Genomic DNA, 23,534 nt, shown 5'->3' with positions numbered 1-23,534 from the left:
GCTGTGTTAATTTGTACACCTGGTTGAGATTTTGTGTAGTCTTTTGACTAAAATGAACATTTGTGATTTTCTTTTTTTCACTAATGTTAACTAAGGTGGCCTTTTATCAAATGATGTTTTGAGATCAGGGGACGGTGGCGCAGTCAGTAGCACTGTCACATTAAAGTTATAAGGTCCCGGGTTCGATTCCCGCCGAGGGACGCTGGGGGCGTGTTCTCTCTCCCCGTCATCAGTACCCATACCCTCTGTGGGGTTGGCGAAAGGGCCTTCCTGTGTGGAGTTTACATGTTCTCCCCGTTTCCCCTAGGATAAGTACCCTCACGAAAACATGCAGTAATCCTGGTCTCTATACTACCTATCCCTTGGCCAGTCGGCGCGCTTGATGGAGGGGAAAGGAACTGGTTGGAATAACGTGTTCCTTCCACGCACTATGTCCAAACTCCCCCCTGCTCACTCCTCATGCATTGAAGGAAGCATGAGGTCAGTACGGGGCTCTCCACAAGTTGGCAGAGGGAGAGTAGTGCCCAGGATTACAGTTTAGGCAATTGGCACTGGGTGAAAATGGGTTACAAAATAGAGGGATAAAAACATTTAGGGAGAAATGTTTTTGTCAGCTGTTATTACAGCTGACTAAAGTTGATTCAATATTTTGGAATTTTTAATTTACAACCCTCCCTGACTCAAACAGTTCCTTCCTGCCTGCATCCAGGAAGGATGGATACAGTGTATATACCCCAGCTCCGGATACATATTCACGTAACTTTAATGTATCCAGTCCTGTTCTGTAAAGTCAACTTTACAGTTTACACAACTAAATGCCTGATTCTACCCGTGACTCGACCTCTACCTACAGTAGTCTGTTTTGGGGTAGTGTGCGGGGCATGTCTGTGGAAGCGACCAATGAAATCCAAGCTCCAGCGAGCTGTCCCTCTGTTTAATAGACTATGGATAAACACTGTTTATCCATAGTTTTCAAGCTGATGGGCCACACTGCTCAAACATTTTAAAGCGACTACTGAAGCATGCATTATATTCCCGACTGATGTTGTCTCTCCAGCCATGTCTTTGTCTGGATGCAGTGTTTTCGCTAACTTTTACATTTCAAAAAATTTCTTCTGCAATGCAGAGACAACATTACCCATTGGATTCAGTCAAATCAATGATGAGTACTGGATGTGGGTGCCTAGTTATGTGTTTGTACGCGCTTGCGCGTGCGTGCGTGTGTGCGTGCGTGGGCGCGCACGTGTGTGTGTGTGTGTGTGTGTGTGTGTGTGTGTGTGTGTGTGTGTGTGTGTGTGTGTGTGTTAGTCTTTGAGTGCACAAGTGAGCACAGTGTGATGCAATAACACCAGCTTCATGCAGACATCTGTTTTGACAGCTAAGAGGTGAAAAAGCTAACTCCGCTTCTCGTGGCACTGCGCTAAATGTCGTAGGCTATATACACAAGCTGTCCAACATTGTTTACTCTAGTGTTCACTCAGCATGTAAGCTGCTATAAACTGGCAAGCTTATCTTTATTTATTTATTACGTTTGTTTCATAATGTACATAATGTTCTCAATATTTCAAAGCATGTATAATACATCCTAAGTATTAAAGTTTATCCTTTCCTCTGCTTTGTGTGTTTTTGGCCCTGTATGTCAGTCTGTTTGTGAACAAAATATAATGCATTTATTTTCACAATTTTGCTGGACAACGTTCACATTATGAAGAAGAATTTATTGCGTTTTGGTGGCACTTAGTTTACATATTTTAGGTTTATACATTGTTAGGCCCAGCGGCTGCAGCATATGTGGGGGAGTAAGGCAGAAGTGTTTACTGCCTCCAGTAAAAAAGTACATACTGTAAGAAGAAGAAGCACATCTTTCCACATAGTCCGAGCGTTTCACGCAAAATTTGTGCACTTTATGAAAGAAGCATGAAATTTGGCACACAGTTAGAACATGCCATATGGAACATTTTTGGCTATAGGGGCATCGCAGATTTGTCTTGGGAAACTTGTGGGAGCCAATCAAAGTTGCTCTCATAGACTTTACTATAGAGTAAAAAAAAAAAAAAAAAATGCTTTAAGTAGCATGTGAGGGGTCAAACTATGTGTTTTTCGGGATTCTGAATCCAATGCAAGCAATTGTTTTGCACGAAAAACATTCCTTTCCGAGAAACGGCCGCCACAAAACTTTGAAAATTGATGACTCATCACTAAACCATAGTTTTATGGGGTCCGTTTTTAGCTCAAGGAATGTTTTTCCTGCAAAACAAATGTTTGCATTGGATTCAGAATCCCGAAAAACACCTAGTTTGACCCCTCACATGCTACTTAAAGCATGTTTTTTTTGTATTATTTTACTCTATAGTAAAGTCTATGAGAGCCCAACTTTAATTGGCTCCCACAAGTTTCCCAAGACAAATCTGCGATGCCCCTATAGCCAAAAATCTTCCATATGGCATGTTCTAACTGTGTGCCAAATTTCATGCTTCTTTCATAAAGTGCACGATTCCATCAAAATACTGCCCGAAACGCCTGGACTAACAGAGGCCAAGCACTACTTGATAATCAATTAATGCAAAAATAAGTTTAGTACTATCACCACTACATACGGTTGAAGGCAAGAAATACTTAATTAGTTCTGACAATTGTCATATTATGAAGTATGGGTTCCGGTGCAACTTCGCCAACTAGAAAAGTATAGGAATAAACTGCAGGAAAAGACAGTTCAGCTAAACACAGGGAAACAATTTCCTTTTGAAAACTGACACGTTACCGTTTTCAGCGAGTGGCTTTCATCAGTCATCAACACTCACAAAGGCCATTAAGCTGAAACCTGTCGGTTTTCAAAATGAAGTTGTTTTTCTAAAATACCGCAAGTGTTGCTGAAATGCATCTTCTCCAATTACATAATATTTTCCTCACAAATGTAACTGTCATTTCTTTATTTTATTTTTTTACATTTGATTCTCTCTGTGAGATTAAAAGGTAATTCTGACACATTGGTGTTGCCTTGGCAGAGGTGTGTGCTCTACTGAGTGCTTTCTAGTAGGGGTGGGCGATATGGTGATAATTATCGTGGAGACGATACAATGTCTCCACGATATGCTTTTTCAGAGATATCGTATATATCGTGATACAATTGATGGAGCCTTGTAAAAAATCCTGTTTAATCGTTAAAACAGAGATTCATTGCTGAATTTAATTTAAACCTGCATTTTGGTCTAAATCAGTAGTTCTCAAACATTAAAATGTCAGGGTCTCCACTTAACTCTGACAGTATACAAATGAAACCAAATGGACCCGTAAGGGTCTTACTTGTCTGACTTTATTGTTTACTTGTCTGACTTTATTGTTTCTAGAGCAACCCAAAAGTTTGCTGGACTACTTGTCCCTTTCCTGATTGGACAATGTAATGGATTTGAGGATTGGTCAAGCTTCACGTGACATCACAGTATACCAGTAAGACGCCTCAGGGCGACAGGCGACCATGTCTTGGCCATCTGGCCAGTGATGTGCCGGTGTATTGATGACATCAGCGATCTCCATAAATGGGCATAAAAGGGATTCTGGGCAATACCCATATATGGACTTTTACATATATGGAGATCCAGGTGATGGTAGTCAGCTCCACATATTGAGAGAGAGAATAAAATAAAATAAAAGTCCATATATGGGCATTCTGTTCTGTTAGATATGGGTTAGATATTGATGACATCAGGGATCTCTATATATGGGCATAAAAGGGATTCTGGGGAATGCCCATATATGGACTTTTTTTTTATTTTATTCTTTATTAACACCCATATAAGGAGATCCATATATATGGAGAAGATATGTGATTATTGGTTAGATTAATTGCGACCATAGGTCGCAGTATAGTATGTGAACCGCCACAGCTTGACCGTATCTCTGTCTGTCTGTCTGTCTATAACGCCTGACACTGTGGTTCCCCTGACACATCACTGTGACATCACAGGTGATATCACAGGTGACATCTACGGTCAATAATATAAATAGGCAAGACAGAATTCTTCAGGAGCAGTGTGTTTTAGCGTGACCGGCTTCATCGTTATTCCTCCCAGCGGATTCCTCGACAATATAATGTCCAATCAGACAGGATTGGTCATGCTTCACTTGACATCACAATATAAATGGAAATCACACTTGCATTTTCCCAGAATTGCACCTTTCTAGTTATTATTATTAGCAGTATTATTAGTATTATGCTATTATTATTACATGGAAACAATGTATTAACATTGATCAAAACCGTTTTTGGTCCATGCATGCATGCATGCCCCCTGTTTGAATGAGAATGAGTGCGTGTTGTGTTTGTCAGTGTGTTCTGTTCTTTGTGCCTGGCTGGAGTCCTACAGCCGTTGCCATGCCGTTGTGGTGTTTTAGCAGCAGGAGGTGGAAGCAGGCGAAAGGAGAAAGGATGGGGAAGGCAGCAAGATTTCCATCTCACATTGTACTTGAAAGCAATAATAACGACATCAAGGCAAATGCCGGGAGAGAACATGGTCTAGTGAAATCTGGCAGCAGCATAAGCATCTGCATATTTCATTATAACAGCATCAAATCTGTGGCATCTGTGTTACCTTCCACATGCCAAGGTGTCCTGTGTGCGTGCATGTGTGTGCAACTCCTCGTGTGGTTGTACCATGTGTTTGAGTGTGCGTGCGTGCGTGCGTGTGTGTGCAACTCCTCGTGTGGTTGTACCATGTGTTTGAGTGTGTGTGTGTGTGTGTGTGTGTGTGCGTGCGTGCGTGCGTGCATACAGGGTAGATTACCTTGCTGTCCACGATGAGATTGCGGATGCAGCCGGAGAAGTGTTTGTGCTGGAGCTGGGGATAGACGTAGGGAATATCCTCATTGACTCCTCCTAGTTGGAGCACCTGGCTGATGTTCAGGTGTCTGCATCACACACACACACGCACACACACACACGCACACACGCACACACGGAGCCCTTTGATCATTCATTTTATGACAGAAATATGTGCACCATGTGTTGCATGTATGTGTGCGTTTGCATGATTTGTATTTGGAGCGACCGAGTATTTCCCGGTGAACCTAAGCGCAAAGGTGGGGGCCGATGGGCAAGGAGGGTTGCGAGCTTATGCGAAACAACTAAAATAAGACCTAAAACCTGGCGAAAACAGTTGCGTGCATTAGCGGAAGATGACGATAAAGGAAACCGTTAAATGGAGATTGGAGAACATTAAATTAACTTCTGAAAAGCATACACGGCCTTAAAAAATGGCAAAAACAGTTGCGTGCATTAGCCCAAGATTATATGAGGATAAAGGAAATCATTAAATGGAAATTGGAAAACATTAAATTAACTTCTGAAAAGGCTTCTAAGCCTACACTATAGCCTACTAAAAACTAGTGAACCGCGATCTTGCCACACGTGAATAATTGTGGTTGTAAACAATAACACAGACAATATAAATCCTTAGTATAGTTGTGGGACGAAAAGGTTATCATCATGGCCCCAAATAACTTTTAAATATCTTGCAATTGGCGACGAGTCTCTTACTAAATCGGCAAGAGTGCCTCTCATTCTCAATATACATAAAGGCTAAGCTATATAACCTCTCTCCATCATCAGCAATAGTCAGTGGTGCGTGTTCCCCACACACCCAAGCCCCCACCGTTGCGCTTAGGTTCACCGGGAAATACTCGGTCGCGTATTTGGAAGTGTGTGCAGGGGTGTCACAAGGGGTGGAGGGGGGGGGGGAGTGGGACTGAGTTACTAGGGCCCAAGGTGGAGGGGCTTTAATTGCGACCGTCAGGTCGCAGTTACTATCAAAACCTCGACCAGCTGTCCGTCAGTCCTTCTGTCCGTCAGTCTGTCTGTCACAACGTCAGGTTGTGGTTTGGCAGGCAAGGAGCGTGTGTGCAAATTTTGGCTTGGATCGGGGCAACGGTTGCGGCGAGCAGGGGAAAAGTGTGACGTGTGACAGACAGACTGACGGACGGACGGACGGACGGCCAGCTGGTCGAGGTTTTGATAGTAACAAGCTCGCAGCACGGCACTGCGAGCTTGTATATCTACAATGTTTCAATAGTTAAAGCACAAAGTCACGCAGCAGAATCCAAAATCTGGTGCAACACCCGTGTGTGTGTGTGTCTGTGTGTCTGTGTGTGTGTGTGTGTGTGTGTGTGTGTGTGTGTGTGTGTGTGTGTGTGTGTGTGTGTGTGTGTGTGTGTGTGTGTGTACCGGTCAGTGTTGGGTGTGACGCCTGTCACTTCACAGGAGGAGTGGTCCTCGGTGGTCAGCCAGCTGCCCAGTCCCTCCATCTCCATCACCGCTGCTCCCGCACAACGATCCAGGGTGAAACGCACTTCCTGGAGGAGCACACGCATGCACGCACACACACACACACACACACACGCACACACACACACACGCACACACGCGCACACACACACACACACACACACACACACACACACAAAACACACACGTTTGCCTTACTAGCTTTTGGAAATACTTAACCATCTGCTACCTAACCCTATAATCCAAACCTAAAGATTCCACCGGGTGCCTCAAGCGTCACGTCAACGCCAACGCTGGGAACGCTCCAGCTTTAATCAATGAAGGGTGCTCCACTGCCGACGTTGCGCTGCTGTGTGCTGCGTATGTGACGGCGTCCAAAAAAAAAACTGATTAAATGTAATTGCATTGTATATTTAAATGTATATTATACGTGCTTTTCTGCTGTTGGCTATCCATTCTCGTCATTCACTATAATAATCATGACAAAACAAAGTGGTCAGTTGTGCATTGTTGCTCTCTCGACTCTGCTGTTTGTGTGACAACATGAACATTCAGGTCGGTCACAAATAGTTTTATTCCTGTTTGAAAGTGATTTTCATGTTGTGTTGGAAATGGGATATTGCCATTTAGAATGAATAACCCACAGCCACTGCAGAGGAGCCGGTCGGACGTCAACGTGACGACGTCAATGAAGCCGTAACAACGCAGAGCAACGCAACGCCCCCAGTGGAGCCCTGGCCTGACTAAGACTAACACTAATCTTCACCTCAAGTCCTGCACCAATTCCAAGGAGTTGCGTCGCAAATCATTGGTGTGGACTTAACCCTGACCTTAAACCTAACCCCTAGATGCTGAGTACCGAAGTCTGACATAAATTCTGTGACTCACCTAGGTCACAGAGTTGTTTTTCCTATTCTAAATCCCATAGACCTTTTTTCTTTACATATCAGAGGAGTGTTCCAAAAAAAAATACAAATACAAATAAATGAATCGATTTTGCTCATCAACTTACGGTGAAAATGTAATTCTTTCTCTCCAAAGAGTTATAGAATAAAGGTACACAAGCTTTGTGGACAGCTCAGCACCTCGTTTAGCGCTAACATGAATTTATATCATTCTATTGACTATTTATGTGACTGGTGCCTCGATCCTTGTCACCTGTTGCACAATGAGAGTACCCCATTGGAAAGAAGTATTTCATTATTATACTTTATTACACAGCTTGGTTGAATGCTTGATTCTGAGTGGTCAATCCCTGAATTAAGAGGTATGTTATTTCTGTTTAATGACCGCTGAGCTCAATAACAGACCTATGTCAAATCAAAGACTTAGAGCACCTGCTGCGCTGCTTGAGTTTTATGCTGTATCCAACATGACAGCCATGTGAACATGAAAAGAGAGAAGAGACATATAGACAAACACACTATGTCATTCACAACTAAAGGTTGCTCTCAGGAATGTTTTTGAAAACATTTGAAGCTGGAAATAGACGATGCAGTAACGTAAAATTGATTCTAGCGCAATTATAGCACAATACATTGTGTTGCTACTTTTGGGTAAATGTATAAATTAAGTATCTCTCTCGGTCGTCCTCAAGATTCAAGATTGCTTTATTTGTCATTCATTTTTCTGTCTGCAAGCAGCGTTAGAAAAAACAAACGAAAGTATGTTTCTCCCAGTTGAGACAGCAATAATTCATAAAAGGATAATACCAAACAGTGCAGAAATAATTCTCTACCATAAATATACTAAAATAACCAATATGAATAAATATAAATGAATCCTGAAAACCATAGTCATTAAAAAGCACCCCCAAATAAAATCAGACGAGCTTCCATCGGAGTCTCCAATCTTTCCGGTTCTCCATACACCCGGCCAGCTCCGAAGAGATTTCAGCTCAAGCATCCTTCTTCAGGATGTCCACATACCGGTACGTTAACGCGGAACGTCCTCGCGATCGATGCCCTCGCGTTGGTTCCCACAGGACCAGCCTGCTGGCCGGGAGCTCCCGATGTCTGTGGCAGTGGCCGGCCAGCTTCATCCTCCTAGCTGCTACCTTCTTGCTGAGCCTCAGCAGTTGCCTGTACAGGTCCTGTTCTGTGGAGTTCATCCAGGAACCCAAGTATTTGAAGTCATTGACCTCTCGCAGAGCGTTGCCATCTGATTACCTCAGTCTTCTTTGCATTCAGTCTGAGGCCAACCTTAGCACATTCCACCTCCACTCTGTTCAGGAGTTCCTGCGCCTGCTCCACACGGTCAGACACCAGGCAGATGTCATTTGCGTAGTCTAGGTCTGCCAGGGCTACAGCAGGGTTTCTACTAGAAGAAGTATAGCCATGTAATATGCGTGATACTTGATAGGTGGCTGGTCATTATTGAGAGATAAATCCCTTAAGTTCATGGTGACAATTCTTTTTCTTCTGTTTTACTATGCTTAAGGGGCCCCACCATCCATCCATCTTCAACCGCTTATCCGGAATCGGGTCGCTGGGGTAACAGTTCCAACTGAGACCTCCAGATTTCCTTATCCCGAGCAACTTCCTCCACTCCCTCAGGGAGTATACAGAGGCGTTCCCAAGCCAGTTTGGAGATATAATCCCTCCATCTGGTCTTTGGTCTGCCACGGGGTCTCCTCCCAGTGGGACGTGCATCGAGGACCTTCCTAGGAAGTCACTCGGGGGGCATCCGTACTAGATGCCAGAACCACCTAAGCTGACTCCTTTCCAAGTGTAGGAGCAGCGGTTCTACTCCAAGTCTCACCATGCTTTTCAAAATATATATGTTATATCAATATTGGTCCATGATTTTATACAGGTTTTAGCCTAAAAAACACTTTGATATTTAAATTTCATGTTCTGTCTGTCTCTAATTGCGAGCCATTTCAGATGCAATACCAAAATGCCCTTTGTTGGCAACGGGGCTAAAATTGGAATGAATATTAGCATGGTACCACGATGAGAAACATGTAGAGTCAATCCAATTCAATCCAATTCAAGCCAATTTTAGTACCACTTTACATCATGATTCCACCTCATATATATATAGTCTCAATAGAATATAGCCTCCCAAAAAGTACTGCCCCTGTCTCGAGAGGGCCCAATATAGAAAATGAGCCCCTTTGTGACATAAGCAAGGGGACGATTTCAAAAGAGTACTGTTCAGACACGCCCATTCAGAAAATCACTAAAATGAAAGGCAAGGCTTGGAGTTAATGAATGTTTTTTTTTTTTTTTAAATGAAATTCATGGTGGGGCCCCTTTATAGGGACTATTGGTCCCCACAAAAAAATCAAAACACATACAGTACGTAGGCACGCATGCACACACGCATATGCACACACTATATATATTATCATAAAATATTGTATGTATGTTGTATGTGGGGCTGCACCCATTGGAGGACACTCAGGACAGAAGTAATTGTAATTGTGTGTACATAGTGAGTGAAGTGGTTGTTTTGTTTTTGAAGTAGATGATATTAGTGAAGTGTTTTGATTACATGCGTAAGTGTTTTTGTGTAAATGACTTTGCAACGATTGATATAAGTACTATGTAACTGAAGTGTATATTAGGTGATATAGACACACACACACACACACACACACACACACACACACACACACACACACACACACACACACACACACACACACACACACACACACACTTTGTTTGGTTGGTGTTGTTTGGATTTTCAGTTAAATAGTTTGTCTAAATGTATGAATTCTGCATTTTGTCATTTGTGGACCCCCTTGAAAACAAGATGGTTCATCTCAAGGGGGTTATTGCCGATGAAGAATTTCAGAATTTAAATAACAAACCTTCATTTTGTGCCAGTGGAGGCTCACAAACAGAAATGGATGTGATTGATTGATTGATGATTTTATTCACATAAAAACACGCATATATTACCATATATTTGCACATATCTGTGTCAAAAGGATAAAACACAAAAAAGCTGGAGAGAGATTATTTCCATTGGGGTACTTTGAGTGCAAACTTGAGTGCCATGCAATTGGAGGGTGGCACTAGTGTTCTCTGTGTCGATGAATTGAATACAGACATGCCATTCCAAAGTTTCACAAGTCCTGCCATTGGTAAGACAGTAGATGTTCAGGGGATCGATAGAACATAACCGCAGTGTAGGCCAAGATTTATTGAATGCTTTAACCAGTGAAAAATAGCAGATATACAAGCTCACAGCGCGGCACCGAGTGCCGCGCTGCGAGCTTGTAGATCTGCTATTTTTGAAAAAGTCGTGAAAATGTGTGCAAATCTTTTAATATTTTCAAAGCGAACGTTTGTAACTCAAACTTTGCTTCTGGGTGGTCCCTAGCTGGAACTAAATATTTTGAGATGGGGGGTCCGTGGCCAAATAAATATAAATTTGGGGGTCCTTCACATGAAAAGGTTTGAGAACCACTGACATAGTAGTCTCTCAAGAACAGACTAACTGAGCTCCAGTTGAAGTGAAAAGGACCTTTTCTTTGACGATGTCTGGCCAGACTGCTGACATAGAAACATAGGTTTTTCAAAAAACCTTAGAAGGATTCAAAAGACAATTATAGAATCGGGTCAAAATTCTAATTTTCAACATTTTTCAAAAATAGCAGATCTACAAGCTTGTATATCTGCTATTTTTCAATAGTTAAAGCATAAAATGATGATACACAATAATGTGTACCCGTTCTAGAGGGACCAAGGAGGGCATTTGTAAAGGTGTTGTTATGTAAATGCTGTTCAGATTCTTATTTCCAATGAAAAGAGGTGTCAAAAAGTGCCTTTTGTTTTCAGTAACGCAAGAGAAGAATGAGCAAGGCTAAACTGTGAAAAGAACCTGGGAAAACAACTATTTCCAGAAACAAATGCAGGAAAAGTATAGGAAATGCAGAAGCTTTGAAATGGCATATCTGTACATACAGTAGGACCACAATGGAGAAATGTCCCCAGGACTTTTTTTGTTGTTAACATTTTAGTTGTGTTTTACTGTACTTCAATGCTGTTTAAAATGTTTGACAAATAAAGTATTCAATCAATGACTCAATCAATCAATCAATGAAAGGAGACACCTAATCAAAATATAAAAATCAGCTGTGCTAACGGCTAAATCTGGCATAGAAATAATAATGAAATAAAAATCATCTAATATCTTAAATACAATGAGATTGAGCTAACTAACAGTTACATTCTCTATGTATCCAGCGGTCTCTGAACTTTTTCTCAGAACCGTGCTCTGCCCGACTCTCAGAACTATAGAGTTTCCGATGCCAATCTTACAAGCTCACAACTTGTCGGATGCAACACGTTGTTAATAAGGTCATGTGTTACAAGTATGTGTGTTTATGTAATCAGGTTGTAACTTTGTAAAATAAAAGGAACAACATTTGGTTCTGAATAAGCAATCTGATATGCCTAGAGCTGTGTATTATTTGCCAAAACAGACATAATTGTCTAGGAGTTGTTTAATTCACAACATGTATTTGGATATGTATAGAACACTCGAGTTTATGTGTTATAGTGAATGACATTCCATGTTTGAAGATGTGTGATCATAGCAGTGATATTATTCTCACTCTCATGTTCTATAATTGTTAAGCGACTACACTCAGGCTGTCAGATGTTTAGCATATGGAGATCACTCAATTTAGCAATTTGAGCGAGGACAGCGCGTGACATCTCTAACAGTTGAACAGTCCCTCTGAGCCTCTAGGGTGAGCTGAAGGGCGCAGATGAATGGCTCCTTCAGCCCTGATAAGGGACAAGTCAGTCCCTCGAGGTGAAAGGGCTGGCTGGCTCCCACGCAGAAGTCTGCAGTCATGTTCTGCACTATAATACCCAGCAGTAGATGATAGTAGTGAATCTGCCTAGACCTCTCTGTGTGGCGTGTATAGTTTCCTGTCCTTTGATTTCATTCAACTTTATTTAAAGGGATAGTTCATCCATAAAATCACTTTTTTTCTATCGATTACTCACCCCATGGAGACTTGAATTCATGGTTTTATTCGCATTCCTAAGCCAATAATTTGATGACCAGCAGTGGACACAAAGATACCTTCTTTGTTCCCTATGGAGACACAAAGAGCCTTCTTTGTTCCCTAGGGAGACACAAGAGTCTCCTCAAATGATTGGCTTAGGAATGCGACAAAACCCAAAAAGTCTCCATTGGGTGAGTAATTGATAGGAAATGGGAGCTGGGGAGTGACATGCAGCAAAGGCCGTCGGGATCGGGACTCGAACCTGTGATGCGCTGTCAGCCTATGTGGTATGCACACGAACCGCTAGGCCAGGGGTCCTCAAATCCAAATCTTGAAGGTCCACAAATATTTTTTTGAAACAGGCCCGGGTCCGGGGAAAAAATAAAACAATATATATATATATATATATATATATATATATATATATATATATATATATATATTAAATATATTTATATTCGCTTATTTGTATTATGTCGGTCAATCTTAAATAGTAGGCTAAGATACAAAAAAGTACCAACCAGGGGTTGACACCATGGTCTCAGAGGCACTTGTCCGTCTGGAAAGTACAGGTCATGTTCTACTTGCCCCCAGTCATGGCCACTTGTCCTCATTATTGTTCATCTTACATAATTAGGGATCCCTTTCTTATTTTTATTTTTTTACAATGGCTGATGTGTTTTTTATTTTTTTTAGTAGTAGTTTGATACAGTAATAACCTCGCCCACCAGGCTTCATGCAATAATGGTCTTTTCCCGTTTCTTTCTTTATTAAAAGGGTCCTTAAATTATGACTTCACTGTCATCTGGGCTGGGGACTCCTCCAAAATCATTTGGGGGCCTTACTTGATTGAAGAGAAACAACCCATTAAAGCAGGGAGAACAGAATGTTCAATGGAGCAGAGATATTTTGCACAAGTGCTCTGGTTTCTTTTAACAAACTGGGATAATCTTCGAATAATTTATGCTTGTCTCGCAACGTGAATATCGATATGAAAACAAGGTGTCGCGCGTCAGAGACCGGGGAGCACACACTGAACGCGGACGGCTGCGCAGCGTCGCATCGTGGTATCGACGCACGTTAAGTGCCGCACGGTAACCCAAACTGGATGCGGCGCGCTGCCACACAGCACATCCATTTCCCCCGGTGGGGAGAACCATGGGAGAACAACATCCATGCAGAAAGAGAGGCAGCCGTCACAGGCCGTCGGGCCGTGGCACGTCGCGACAAACTCTGGAGATAAGATTACAATCCTGCAAACGTATTCACGTTGATGATGTTTTGCGTGATTGAAACCCCACTGATTTATAACTAGTTGCATTGTTGGTGGCTGAAGCTTCTTATTATAACTCTATGGCTGAAGCTACTGCTGTTGTTGCTGCTCCGAAAACTTCCGCAGTCTGTAGCAACAGCCTATCAGCGCATCATTGTCAAAGACATGACAGCCCATAATACTTTGTTGCCCGGCATCAGCCAATCAGCGCGTCGTTGTCTCTCTCTCTCTCTCTCACACACACTCAGCGCATGCAATGAAAGTGAATGAATACGAGAAGTGGAAACAAAAACGTGGAGATGTTTTTCCGCTTTTTTTTTATTTTTTACTATAATTCGTCCTGGGTCCGGTCGGCGGTGCCTCGCGGTCCGGACATGGACCGCGGTCCGCCTATTGAGGACCCCTGCGCTAGGCCATCAGGCACCCCTCTATACCAAATCTCTTCATCAAAAACAAACGATCCACTAGCAGCTGGTGGATCGTTTGTTTTTGATGAAGACTAGACTAGTGACTAGCTCATTGCAACGCGCTGTGAGCTTGCAGATCGCCTATTCACAGTTTACCATGACAAACGTCACAGCTTGTCTCTGTGTAGACGTGTACACAGCTCTGACGCTCTGGCTTCACTGTGATGTCACCCATATATGGAGTTCCCTGATGTCATAAATATTAATGATGCCCTGTTAGAGATCAGATCCCTGTGATGTCAGGGGGGGAAAAAATCCCTTTTAAGCCCTTATATGGAGATATGGAGATCCCTGTGATGCCAGGGGAACAAATCCCTTTTATGCCTATATATGGAGATCCCTGATGTCCACAACGCTGATGTCCACTTCTCTGATGTCCACATCACTGTGGTGCAACCTCGCCCTTTTGTCGCTTGTCGCCCTGAGGTGTCTTACTAGTTATTATTATTATATTATTTATGATGTTCATGCGGGGTTAACCTTGGTGCTGTGACACTATCGACCCAAATCTAGTATCTTTTCAAACTATTCAAACTACTGGTATTCATAAACTATTCAGCTGTGGTCAATAGACTGAGGTGTGAATGAGCACTGCATCACCATCACATTATGACCATCGTCACACTATCACCTCGTGTCAATGGAGGTGCACGGCTCTGTGACTCACTGTATTCATTCAAGCTGCTTTCATGCGTCGAGTATAAACATGTGTTTGTATGAGGGTGTTTTTCTCTCTCTCGAGCATGAGGTTCATTTTTATTGAACTGAATGAACAAAAGAATCACGCCTCGGTTGCAACTTATAAATAATTTAAAGTTGGAGATATAGGCCTAAGTTGGTTAGTTGGTCACGCACGCACGCACGCACGCACGCACGCACGCACGCACACACACACACACACACACACACACACACACACACACACACACACACACACACACACACACACACACACACACACACACACACACACACACACACACACACACACACACACACACACACACACACACACACGTCCCATATGAATCGCAATGATGCTGCTAGACCCTTGAGAGGAAAAAAAAGCATACCATATTTGATTTTTAATTATTCATGTTGCAGCCTTCGACATGAGACCACTTTCTTTTCAATGTGCTTTCAGGCAGAGTGTTGATTTTCATTGAACTTGAAATTGTTGCTTAAAGAACCACGATTTCTCATGCTGCTTGTGAACATCTAAGCAGGACTTGTTGCTGTAACGGTTTCAGCATGCCTTGCTTTGTACTTCTAGACTCCATCTATAATTGAGAAGCTGCCCTATAGGAGGAATGGATGATGTTAGTAAAAAAGAAAATGCACTTAAAAACATATTTCTCTTTTTTTCCCTGAATATTTTATTTTGGTACTTTACCATAACACGAATAGATACTTCTGTTTGGTTTACAGATAGAGGTGACACCGAAAATGTGTAGGCTGAAGCCAGGGGCTTATTATGCCTACAGAAGAGGGAGAGAGGAGCACTCGTCAACAAACATTTCCAATACTTGTCTTGGGTGCACGCCACGGCTCAGGGAACGAATGTACTTTACAAAAGAGATGCCAGCACTCACTTTAGAATAACTTCTTCCATTTTATTTCATTTTTGCCCCAGCAGCTGCAACAAAGCAAATGTTTCGACCCTACCGGGTCTTCCTCAGCGTGTATCTGAGAGAGATACACGCTTGTTGCAGCTGCTGGGGCAAAAATGAAACTAGAAGCAGTGCTCTTCCGAGCACAGGTCTCCACCAGGCCAGGCGTCCTGGTGGCGCTATTAGGCCAATGTAAAAATGGTGGCATGTGTTCTTCGGACGCTGCATGTATGATTTGAGGCATTGTGTTCCAAAAATGTGTTTCGCTAAAGTCTACCTGCTGGTGGTGCTATAACATGTGAAAAGGGTAGCATTTGTTCCTTGACCTAGTGGGAATATATGTGGCAAATTTCACGGTAATCGTGAGCTGCGATTGATGATTTGACACATTTTGTTCAAAAACTGAGCAATCCTGCAAACTTTGGAAGTCAATATTAGCCAATTAGGGTGGAATATGAAATATCAGACGGACCGCTCTTGATCACATGACTATAGAGATACTGTGTACTGATTTGCGTGATTGTTGGAGTAAAACTGATGGAGTAATAGCAAAGAATGTGTTTTACATAAGTTGTCCTCCTGGTGGTGCTATAAAATGCAAATGTGAAAAATGCAGGGCAAAGGTTTATCCTTAGCCTCTAGGGAGTGCGCATACAAAGTTTTCCACTTATCGGTGGTGTTAAAGGTAAAAACACAAATTGGCCTGTTGTAGCGCCACCATGAGGCTGATTTGAGAAATTTGAAGTGGCATTTCTTCCTCTGCCTAGTGAGAATGTGCGTGCCCAATTTCACCAAGATTGCACAGTGTGTCATGATTTGAGTCATTTTGTTTGAAACGGAGCAATCTTGCAAACTTTGGGAGCCAATTGTAGCCAATCAGGATGGAATATGGAAAATCGGACAGATCCATGTTGATCACATGACTGTAGAGATACTGTCTACCGATTTGCATGATTTGTGGACAAAATCTCTAGGAGTAGTGTACAGAAATGTGTTTTGTAAACATCGGCCTCATGGTGGCGCTAGAACCGGGCCATGTGAAAAATGTGGGGCAGAGGTTCTGAATTGGCATCCAGGGAGTGTGTGTGCTCAGTTTGGCAGCGACCGGGCCAATGGCGACTGAGATTAGCTGGTAACAAACTGGAGGGACGCACAGATGCACGCACGGACGCACGCACGGACGCACGCACGGACGGACGGACGGACGGAGGGGAAAACATACTCTCCCCATGCCTTTGGGCTGGCGGTGACAATACAATGGAAGAAGTCATTCTAAAGTGAGTGCTGGCATCTCTTTTGTAAAGCTTATTATGCCTACACTAATACTGCTTGACCATACCATGTATACCTTGATGCTATTTTGATATGTTGTTTCGTTTCTTTCTTGTTGTGTCTTAACATGTTTAGCTTGTTCTTAAAATTGTTCTTGTTCAACACTTTGGTTCGATCTTGGTCATTGGAAATGTGCTATATAAATAAAGTTTGATTTGATTTGATTAGATTTACCCTTCGTTACAAAAAAAAACATTTTCAGATCTCAGTTCGACAAAACTGAAAACAATTCATTTCATTAAGCGTCCCGCAAATCTTGGCCAATGTGACCCTGGGCGTACATACGGACAAAGCCAGATGTTGGAGCGTAGCTCCTTCCAGGAGCACCGCTCAAAATGAAATCGTGTTGAATCTCAGGATGGTTCTGGGAATGGCCTGCATATAACATCAGTCATCTATGATGACTCCTCGTAGAGTTAAAAGAACACATTCTACAGTGTAGCTACTGTAGATTGTGGTCCCGGAGATAAGAATGTGTATCAAATGGGGGTCTGTGTGGGGCCTCATGCTTATCAATCCAGGGTTCTTGAAATTAAAATAGGCTGAAAATCACTGAAGTAAACCATCCTGGAACCCCAATCCTCGGTATTCATTTAACTCTGAGAGTATACACTCCCTGAGGACGTACTCAAAGACACAAATTAACAGCCTTTTTACAGGCAATGTGTCAGACACATTATATACTAATGACATTAGCTGAAACACAATTTAGAGTCATAATACATGTGCCACCAGACAGGCAACACAAGGCCGGTTTTCACTTCCCATGGAAAACAATAGAATGCAGAGCAACATGGAATTCTTTGGCACTGTTAATGACCAAACTGACACAGAAATCCCTATTCTAATAAAGAAACACCTGGAGAAATATTTGTTATAGGATGTATTAGAATGTTTTTAATGCTTTTAAATTAGTGTTATATGCGTTCATAAAAAGATTTATATTATAATTAAAGTTTAATTAGTGTGGTAGCTCAACAGGGCAATACATACATTACTAGGGTAACTTTTCCGCTGCCATTGGAAATGGCAGGGTAAAAATGTATGGAATCAATGGGAATGGGAATCAATAGGGAATCAATGGGATAGGGAATCAATAGGGAATCAATGGGAGTGGGAATCAGCAGGGAATCAATGGGAGTGGGAATCAATAATCAATAGGGAATCAATTGGTCGAGCTTCACATGACAGTTAGCTTACTGCAGAATATAGTCACGTCAGCAACCACACTTGCAATTTCCAATTGCATCTTTTCTAGTGTACTTTTTATTTTTGAGCAGTCCTACATTGTCTGTTTGTACGTATGTATGTCCCGCCCCATCCCACATTGGCCAAGCTTTGAGGGACGCTTAATGAAATTAAAGGGGAAAACCACCCATTTTCAGTATTGAACTGTCATTAATATACCTTAAAGGAGTGTGGAAATAAATAAAAAGGTTTGTATTGTAAATCACACCGTGATGACATCACACCGGTATATTATATTGAAAATGGGTGGTTTTCCCCTTTAACTCATACATAGCACCCCTCTCTTCACACTGGGTGGGATTTCTTTCTTTATGTTTATTTTTAAACAGTGCTCCTGGAAGGAGCTAAGCTCCAACCTTTGGCTTTGTCCGTGACGCAAAACGTGGCCTACATCTTGGCACAAAGCGCTCAAAGTTTGTTGTATGCCCGCGGACCCAAGGAAGACTAGCTGTGCTTTAGGGCACAGCTAATGGGGATCCTAACAAATAAACAAAAGTTCATTTTTTGTTGGCCATCAACAAGTAGCCTTTACAGTACATGTCTAGCCTTTACAGGTCTCTCTGTACTGTTTGAGATTATAGGTTCCATTAGGCAATAATAGCCAATGGAAAAAAAGAAAAGTCTCTCTGCACGGGGTCAAACGAGGACTTATGTAAATCCTTTCGATACGTTCACGTACAGTATTATTCTGAATAAACCCTGGCTGTTGCTCAGCGGGCGGAGACTCCTACCTTGCTGTTGCTGCGGACATCAAGCCGATGCCACCTCCTGTCTGCCACGTTCACGTTGCCAGGCAACTGTAGCACCAACGTGCCGGAGCCATGGTTGATTTTGAGGGTGGGGGTGCCATCTATTAGCTCTGGACAGAGAGAGAGAGAGAGAGAGAGAGAGAGAGAGAGAGAGAGAGAGAGAGAGAGAAAGTGTGTAGGCGGGAAAAAGAGAAGTAAGAAAGCAAGAGCGAGAGAATTACTTTTCCTGTGATTGCATTTGCCTAATTATGCAGGTGGCAAGTGAATGTCCGCATTTAGAAGGGAACACGATTATGACAAAGACAAATTGACTGATGCATGCAAATGCATGCCGTACGTCACTGGAGCTGTTACCACTGAATCCAAGCAGCACAACATCGCCAGTCAAACTGTCAAACCTGCTCCTTTTCTGTACCTCCTCCAACTTTAATAACGATTATTGCACAGCCCGGCATAATGCAATTATTATTTCTTCACTTCACTCATAACAGACAATAAACGTATAAAAAAAAGTTATTCTATTTTCTGACTTATTCAAATGGGAAATTAAAAGTTAATGAAGCGTCCGAGTCGGCTTGTGTTCTCTGCGCTACGCAAAGCATTATGGGAGCGTGCGTCTACCAGCCAAGATCTAGCAATCCATCATCAGGCTGAACTTGTAGAGTTTACCAAGACATAAAGCACTTTAGATTTAGGGTTTAATTCTTTCAGCTTGCAGTCTGCTATGCACATGGAGGCCTTATTTGCTCACTGACTCACATTAAGCGACTACCTCAAAGTGTAGAATCCATAACCTTAAGACCCTGGCTAATTGAACGCCTGATTACTTTGTACAGGGCTGCCCAAGGTCTGCTCCAATGGTTCCAGTAGAGTGATAACATAATTCTGTAGTCTATTGCAATGTAATCGTCGAGTGATTCCCATAGGTTTCTTTATTAGAAATGATACATAATGAACTCTGAGAAACAAAACCGCTACTTGCTCTTTTTGGCCCAAGGCATATTATTTAACAATCCTTTATTCTTTGTCAAACACTTCCTGGACAGCTCAATGGCTGATAAGCGCTAAACGCTGCTATGGTTATGTGTCTGAATTAGAGCTGGGATACCCGACCGAAATCCGACGGGACCCGACAAGCCCGACGGGCTCGGGCTCGGGTCGGACGCATTTTCACAATTAATTGTCGGACGTCGATTCGGGTCGGACATAATTTTGATTCATAGAAAATAAAGTGTAAAACGATACAACTATCGTCTCTGTGTGTGCTATTTCCTTGTCTTTCTGGTGCACTGCACGTGGCTACGCTCAGTGCGTTGTCTTGACAACCATGCACACATGTTCATGGGGAAAAGGAAGTGGGAGACGGAGTGTCATATGTGACAGAGAACAAACAAACAAACAAACAGATACACGAGAAGAAAAAGCGAATGAGTGAGAGATAATGTTGCCGCCAGCCGAGATAAAAGTTAACTTGTCTACGGTAAAGTTTAAAGCAATTGAAAACGAAAGAGGGAAATCAGCGCCGCGGTATGGACGCATTTCAACGTAGTTGTCAACGCAGACATAATTAAAAAGTCCGATGTTGAATGTAGCCTTAGCCTAAAACCCATAAACCATAATGGTTGGATTAATAATAGTTTTTGATTAAGAAAGACGGCCAACTGGCCGTGGACTGGCCGTTTGTGGACGCTGGATATTAAAAGCAGATGTCAGATTCGTCTATGCTGGTAAGACTGAATACATTTTGATATCGATTGAACATGTGGAAAAGGTTTGTGTGTGAATACTTTATTAACAGTTTGTAAAAGAGGATTTTAAGTGTGTGACTGCAGCGAGTCACTGACTGCAGTCAGACAAGAGTCACCAGACGCGCAGTGCACGTTATAGCCTATTATTTAATAATCTAACGTAGCCTACTTGTGTAATTATTTAAAACACTTTCACAAGCCACAATGTGGCTTAATATTATTAAGGGTAACAAACAGGCACGCTGCATGCACTCACTGCACATTATAACACGTTTGCTAGTGAGTGTAAATCAGTGGCTTCCTCAAAGAAAAAGAAACGAGGCGAAAAAGCGTTGAAAACATAAGGTTCGGGCCTCGGCTCGGGTCGGACGCTTTTTCATGATTAATGCTCGGACGTCGACTCGGGTCGGACAGAAAACTGTCGGACACAGGTTCGGGTCGGACAGAAAAAATGGGCCCGATCCCAGCTCTAGTCTGAATTCCCCTCATGTACTGCATTTTACAAACTCTTTACACAGCAGGTGGAACTGGGAGAAAAAAGAAATACTGACTTAACAAAATTGACAGGCATTGGTTTACAATAGTACTTTACTTCATTTATAACAAACCTGGAAACAATGGTGGTGTTGGTTATATTTGCGTCTATAAGTTCCAGAGAGGTAATTTCGATGGGAAGATTCGTGTGAGGATATTGGCATTCCCCTTTCCCCTCACTTTTCCGCGCTGGCCGCTATACGTACTGTAGTTTATCCAAGTTTTTCGGTGCATACTGTGTGGCCTTTTTCAGGTATATTACACAAAAAAACGTTGTGTTTTTCGACCGCCCGGGTAATACATTATTTTGTGCATTCAAGACGGTGTGCAGACCAGTTTTTAAAAATATCTATTATGAACTAGCCACTCCAATAACAGATGAGTGCCTTGTTTTTTTCCCCCCGCCTCTGACTTTGTCTGGGTTTCATCATCCACCTTGGTGCACCTGTCAATGTTTCTATTCTACTTTTCACTTTCATCACCAAATTCCATCTCCTGCCTCCCCCTTTTTGTTATTGCCATTTTCATTTATTCTAACTGAACGACAATCACAAAATTCTATGAACAACCATGTTCATATGGCACTTGTAATCCCTATATTACTGTACGTTGCATTGTTAAATTACAATTGTGATGATTTCTGATTTAAAAAAAAGTAACAATACAATTTCTCAACATGTTTGACCATCAGGATCCAATATTTACTGAAGGAAATATCTTGATGACAAATTGTGATTTGTAAAGCAAAAACATGTAAATGTCCCAATTTACTCATAGGGACAGAAATGTACAGTATTACACTGACCTAGAAACTTTAAAGACTTGTGCTTTGTTGAGGCTGGTACCTTTTAATTAAGATAGCCTAAAAACCATTGTGGGAGAAAGGAGAAAGGGAGAAAAAACACACAGAAAAGAAAGTCTCTTGGTAATCCTCGTTTTATCTCTCGACTTTCATTCAGTTAAGTGGAAGTTGCAAGGCTGTATTGACTGCTTGATGAGTTTGTCTCGCACTTTTGGAACAATCCACTTAATTTCAATATACCATAGGAGATCACATAATCAACCAAAGTAATTGAGGGAATTTCAAGATATCAATTTAATCCAATACCGGTCTACTCCAATGAACTTATCCATCAATTGCTCATCAACTCTGTCCCCTTCTCCATCTATCATTCATTTACCTCATCCAGGGTACCCATTATGTCTTCCTATTGATATATCTTATTCAATTAGGCTAACTTCCTCCCCCCATCCCTGCTTTCTTCTCTCCTGGGGTCTCATATCTCTCGCTGTGCCCTGCATTACAGCCCCATTGGGACGGTCTTGCTGGTTCAGAGATATGTACTGTAGGACCTGGCAGCTTGTCAGAGTCACAAAGAAAACCTGTCTAGACTCTGATGGAGAAGACCTTTTCATGAATGTGTGTGCAGACGCGCTCTCTCTATCTGTATCTCACTCGACACTCACGCGCACATGCACGTGCGCACACGTTGAGATGCACATTGCGCCCATTGCACCAGACTTTTCAAAGCACCTGTGCGCGTAACATACGCGAGCCCCACATACGCACAGGCAAAAAGAGATCCAGTGCTAATTTATAGCCTGCGTAGTCCTCGCAACTGGTGTATAGCCGGCATCATTGATATCAACGCACACGTGCACGCTCGCATGCACACAGGGTTTAATAGATTGAAGCTGTGCCACTAGCATGAGAGTACTGAGGACATCTTGTTGAGGAGATTGACGTGACATTTTGTCCAGAGCAGCAGACAGTCTCGCAGAGACGGAGGAGACGGAGAAGCAGGAAGAAATCAAATCATATCAGATGGAGAGAGACGAGCAGGACAGAGAGAGAGAGAGAGAGAGAGAGAGAAGGAAGGAAGCTAGACAGTCAGATGGGAAGATGACAAGCCAAGAGTCTTTTAGTCAGAGAGAGAAACAAATGGCGGAGCAAAGATGAATATTCATTTAGTTAAAATAACAACTAGAAAACAACAACAGGAAGGCAGACAAAATAAAGGAGATGAAGGAGAGCGGCGAACGACATGATGATGTATAAACGTATCATAAATCAGGAATGAGAAGCAGACTTTTAGGCGGAGACAAAGAGTGATGTGGACAACTGGAGGAGAATAAAAGTGTGTGTGGGTGTGTGTGGGTGTGTGAGAGAGAGAGAGAGAGGGAGGGAGAGAGAGAGAGAGAGAGAGAGAAGAGAAGAAGACAGTGAACAGGGTGTGTAAGGGATACAAAGAGAGATGCTTTCTGCAGTAAGAATCGGGTGTGTTAATGCAACTCTGAATGGGACTCTTTTTGCACACTCAA

The 23,534-nt window shown here is 42.4% G+C and overlaps 1 protein-coding gene across 1 annotated transcript in view; it reads right to left on the bottom strand.

Moving 5' to 3' along the window:
- Positions 1 to 23,534, bottom strand: part of LOC308288878 (neural-cadherin) — a gene marked incomplete at both ends in the record, with an annotated part of 433,302 nt that overhangs the window by 70,783 nt on the left and 338,985 nt on the right. Inside the window, 3 exons of the mRNA XM_080730353.1 lie at positions 4,782 to 4,905; positions 6,218 to 6,345; positions 18,913 to 19,040. Of these exons, the coding sequence (XP_080586479.1) occupies positions 4,782 to 4,905; positions 6,218 to 6,345; positions 18,913 to 19,040 (380 nt within the window). The remainder of the gene's footprint in view (positions 1 to 4,781; positions 4,906 to 6,217; positions 6,346 to 18,912; positions 19,041 to 23,534) is intronic.

This window comes from Nannobrachium achirus (genome assembly GCF_963921795.1).
Source record: "Nannobrachium achirus genome assembly, chromosome: 7".
Classification (NCBI taxonomy): domain Eukaryota; kingdom Metazoa; phylum Chordata; class Actinopteri; order Myctophiformes; family Myctophidae; genus Nannobrachium; species Nannobrachium achirus.
Note: the sequence above shows the minus strand (reverse complement) of the source record. Positions and strands in the feature narration are given on the sequence as shown.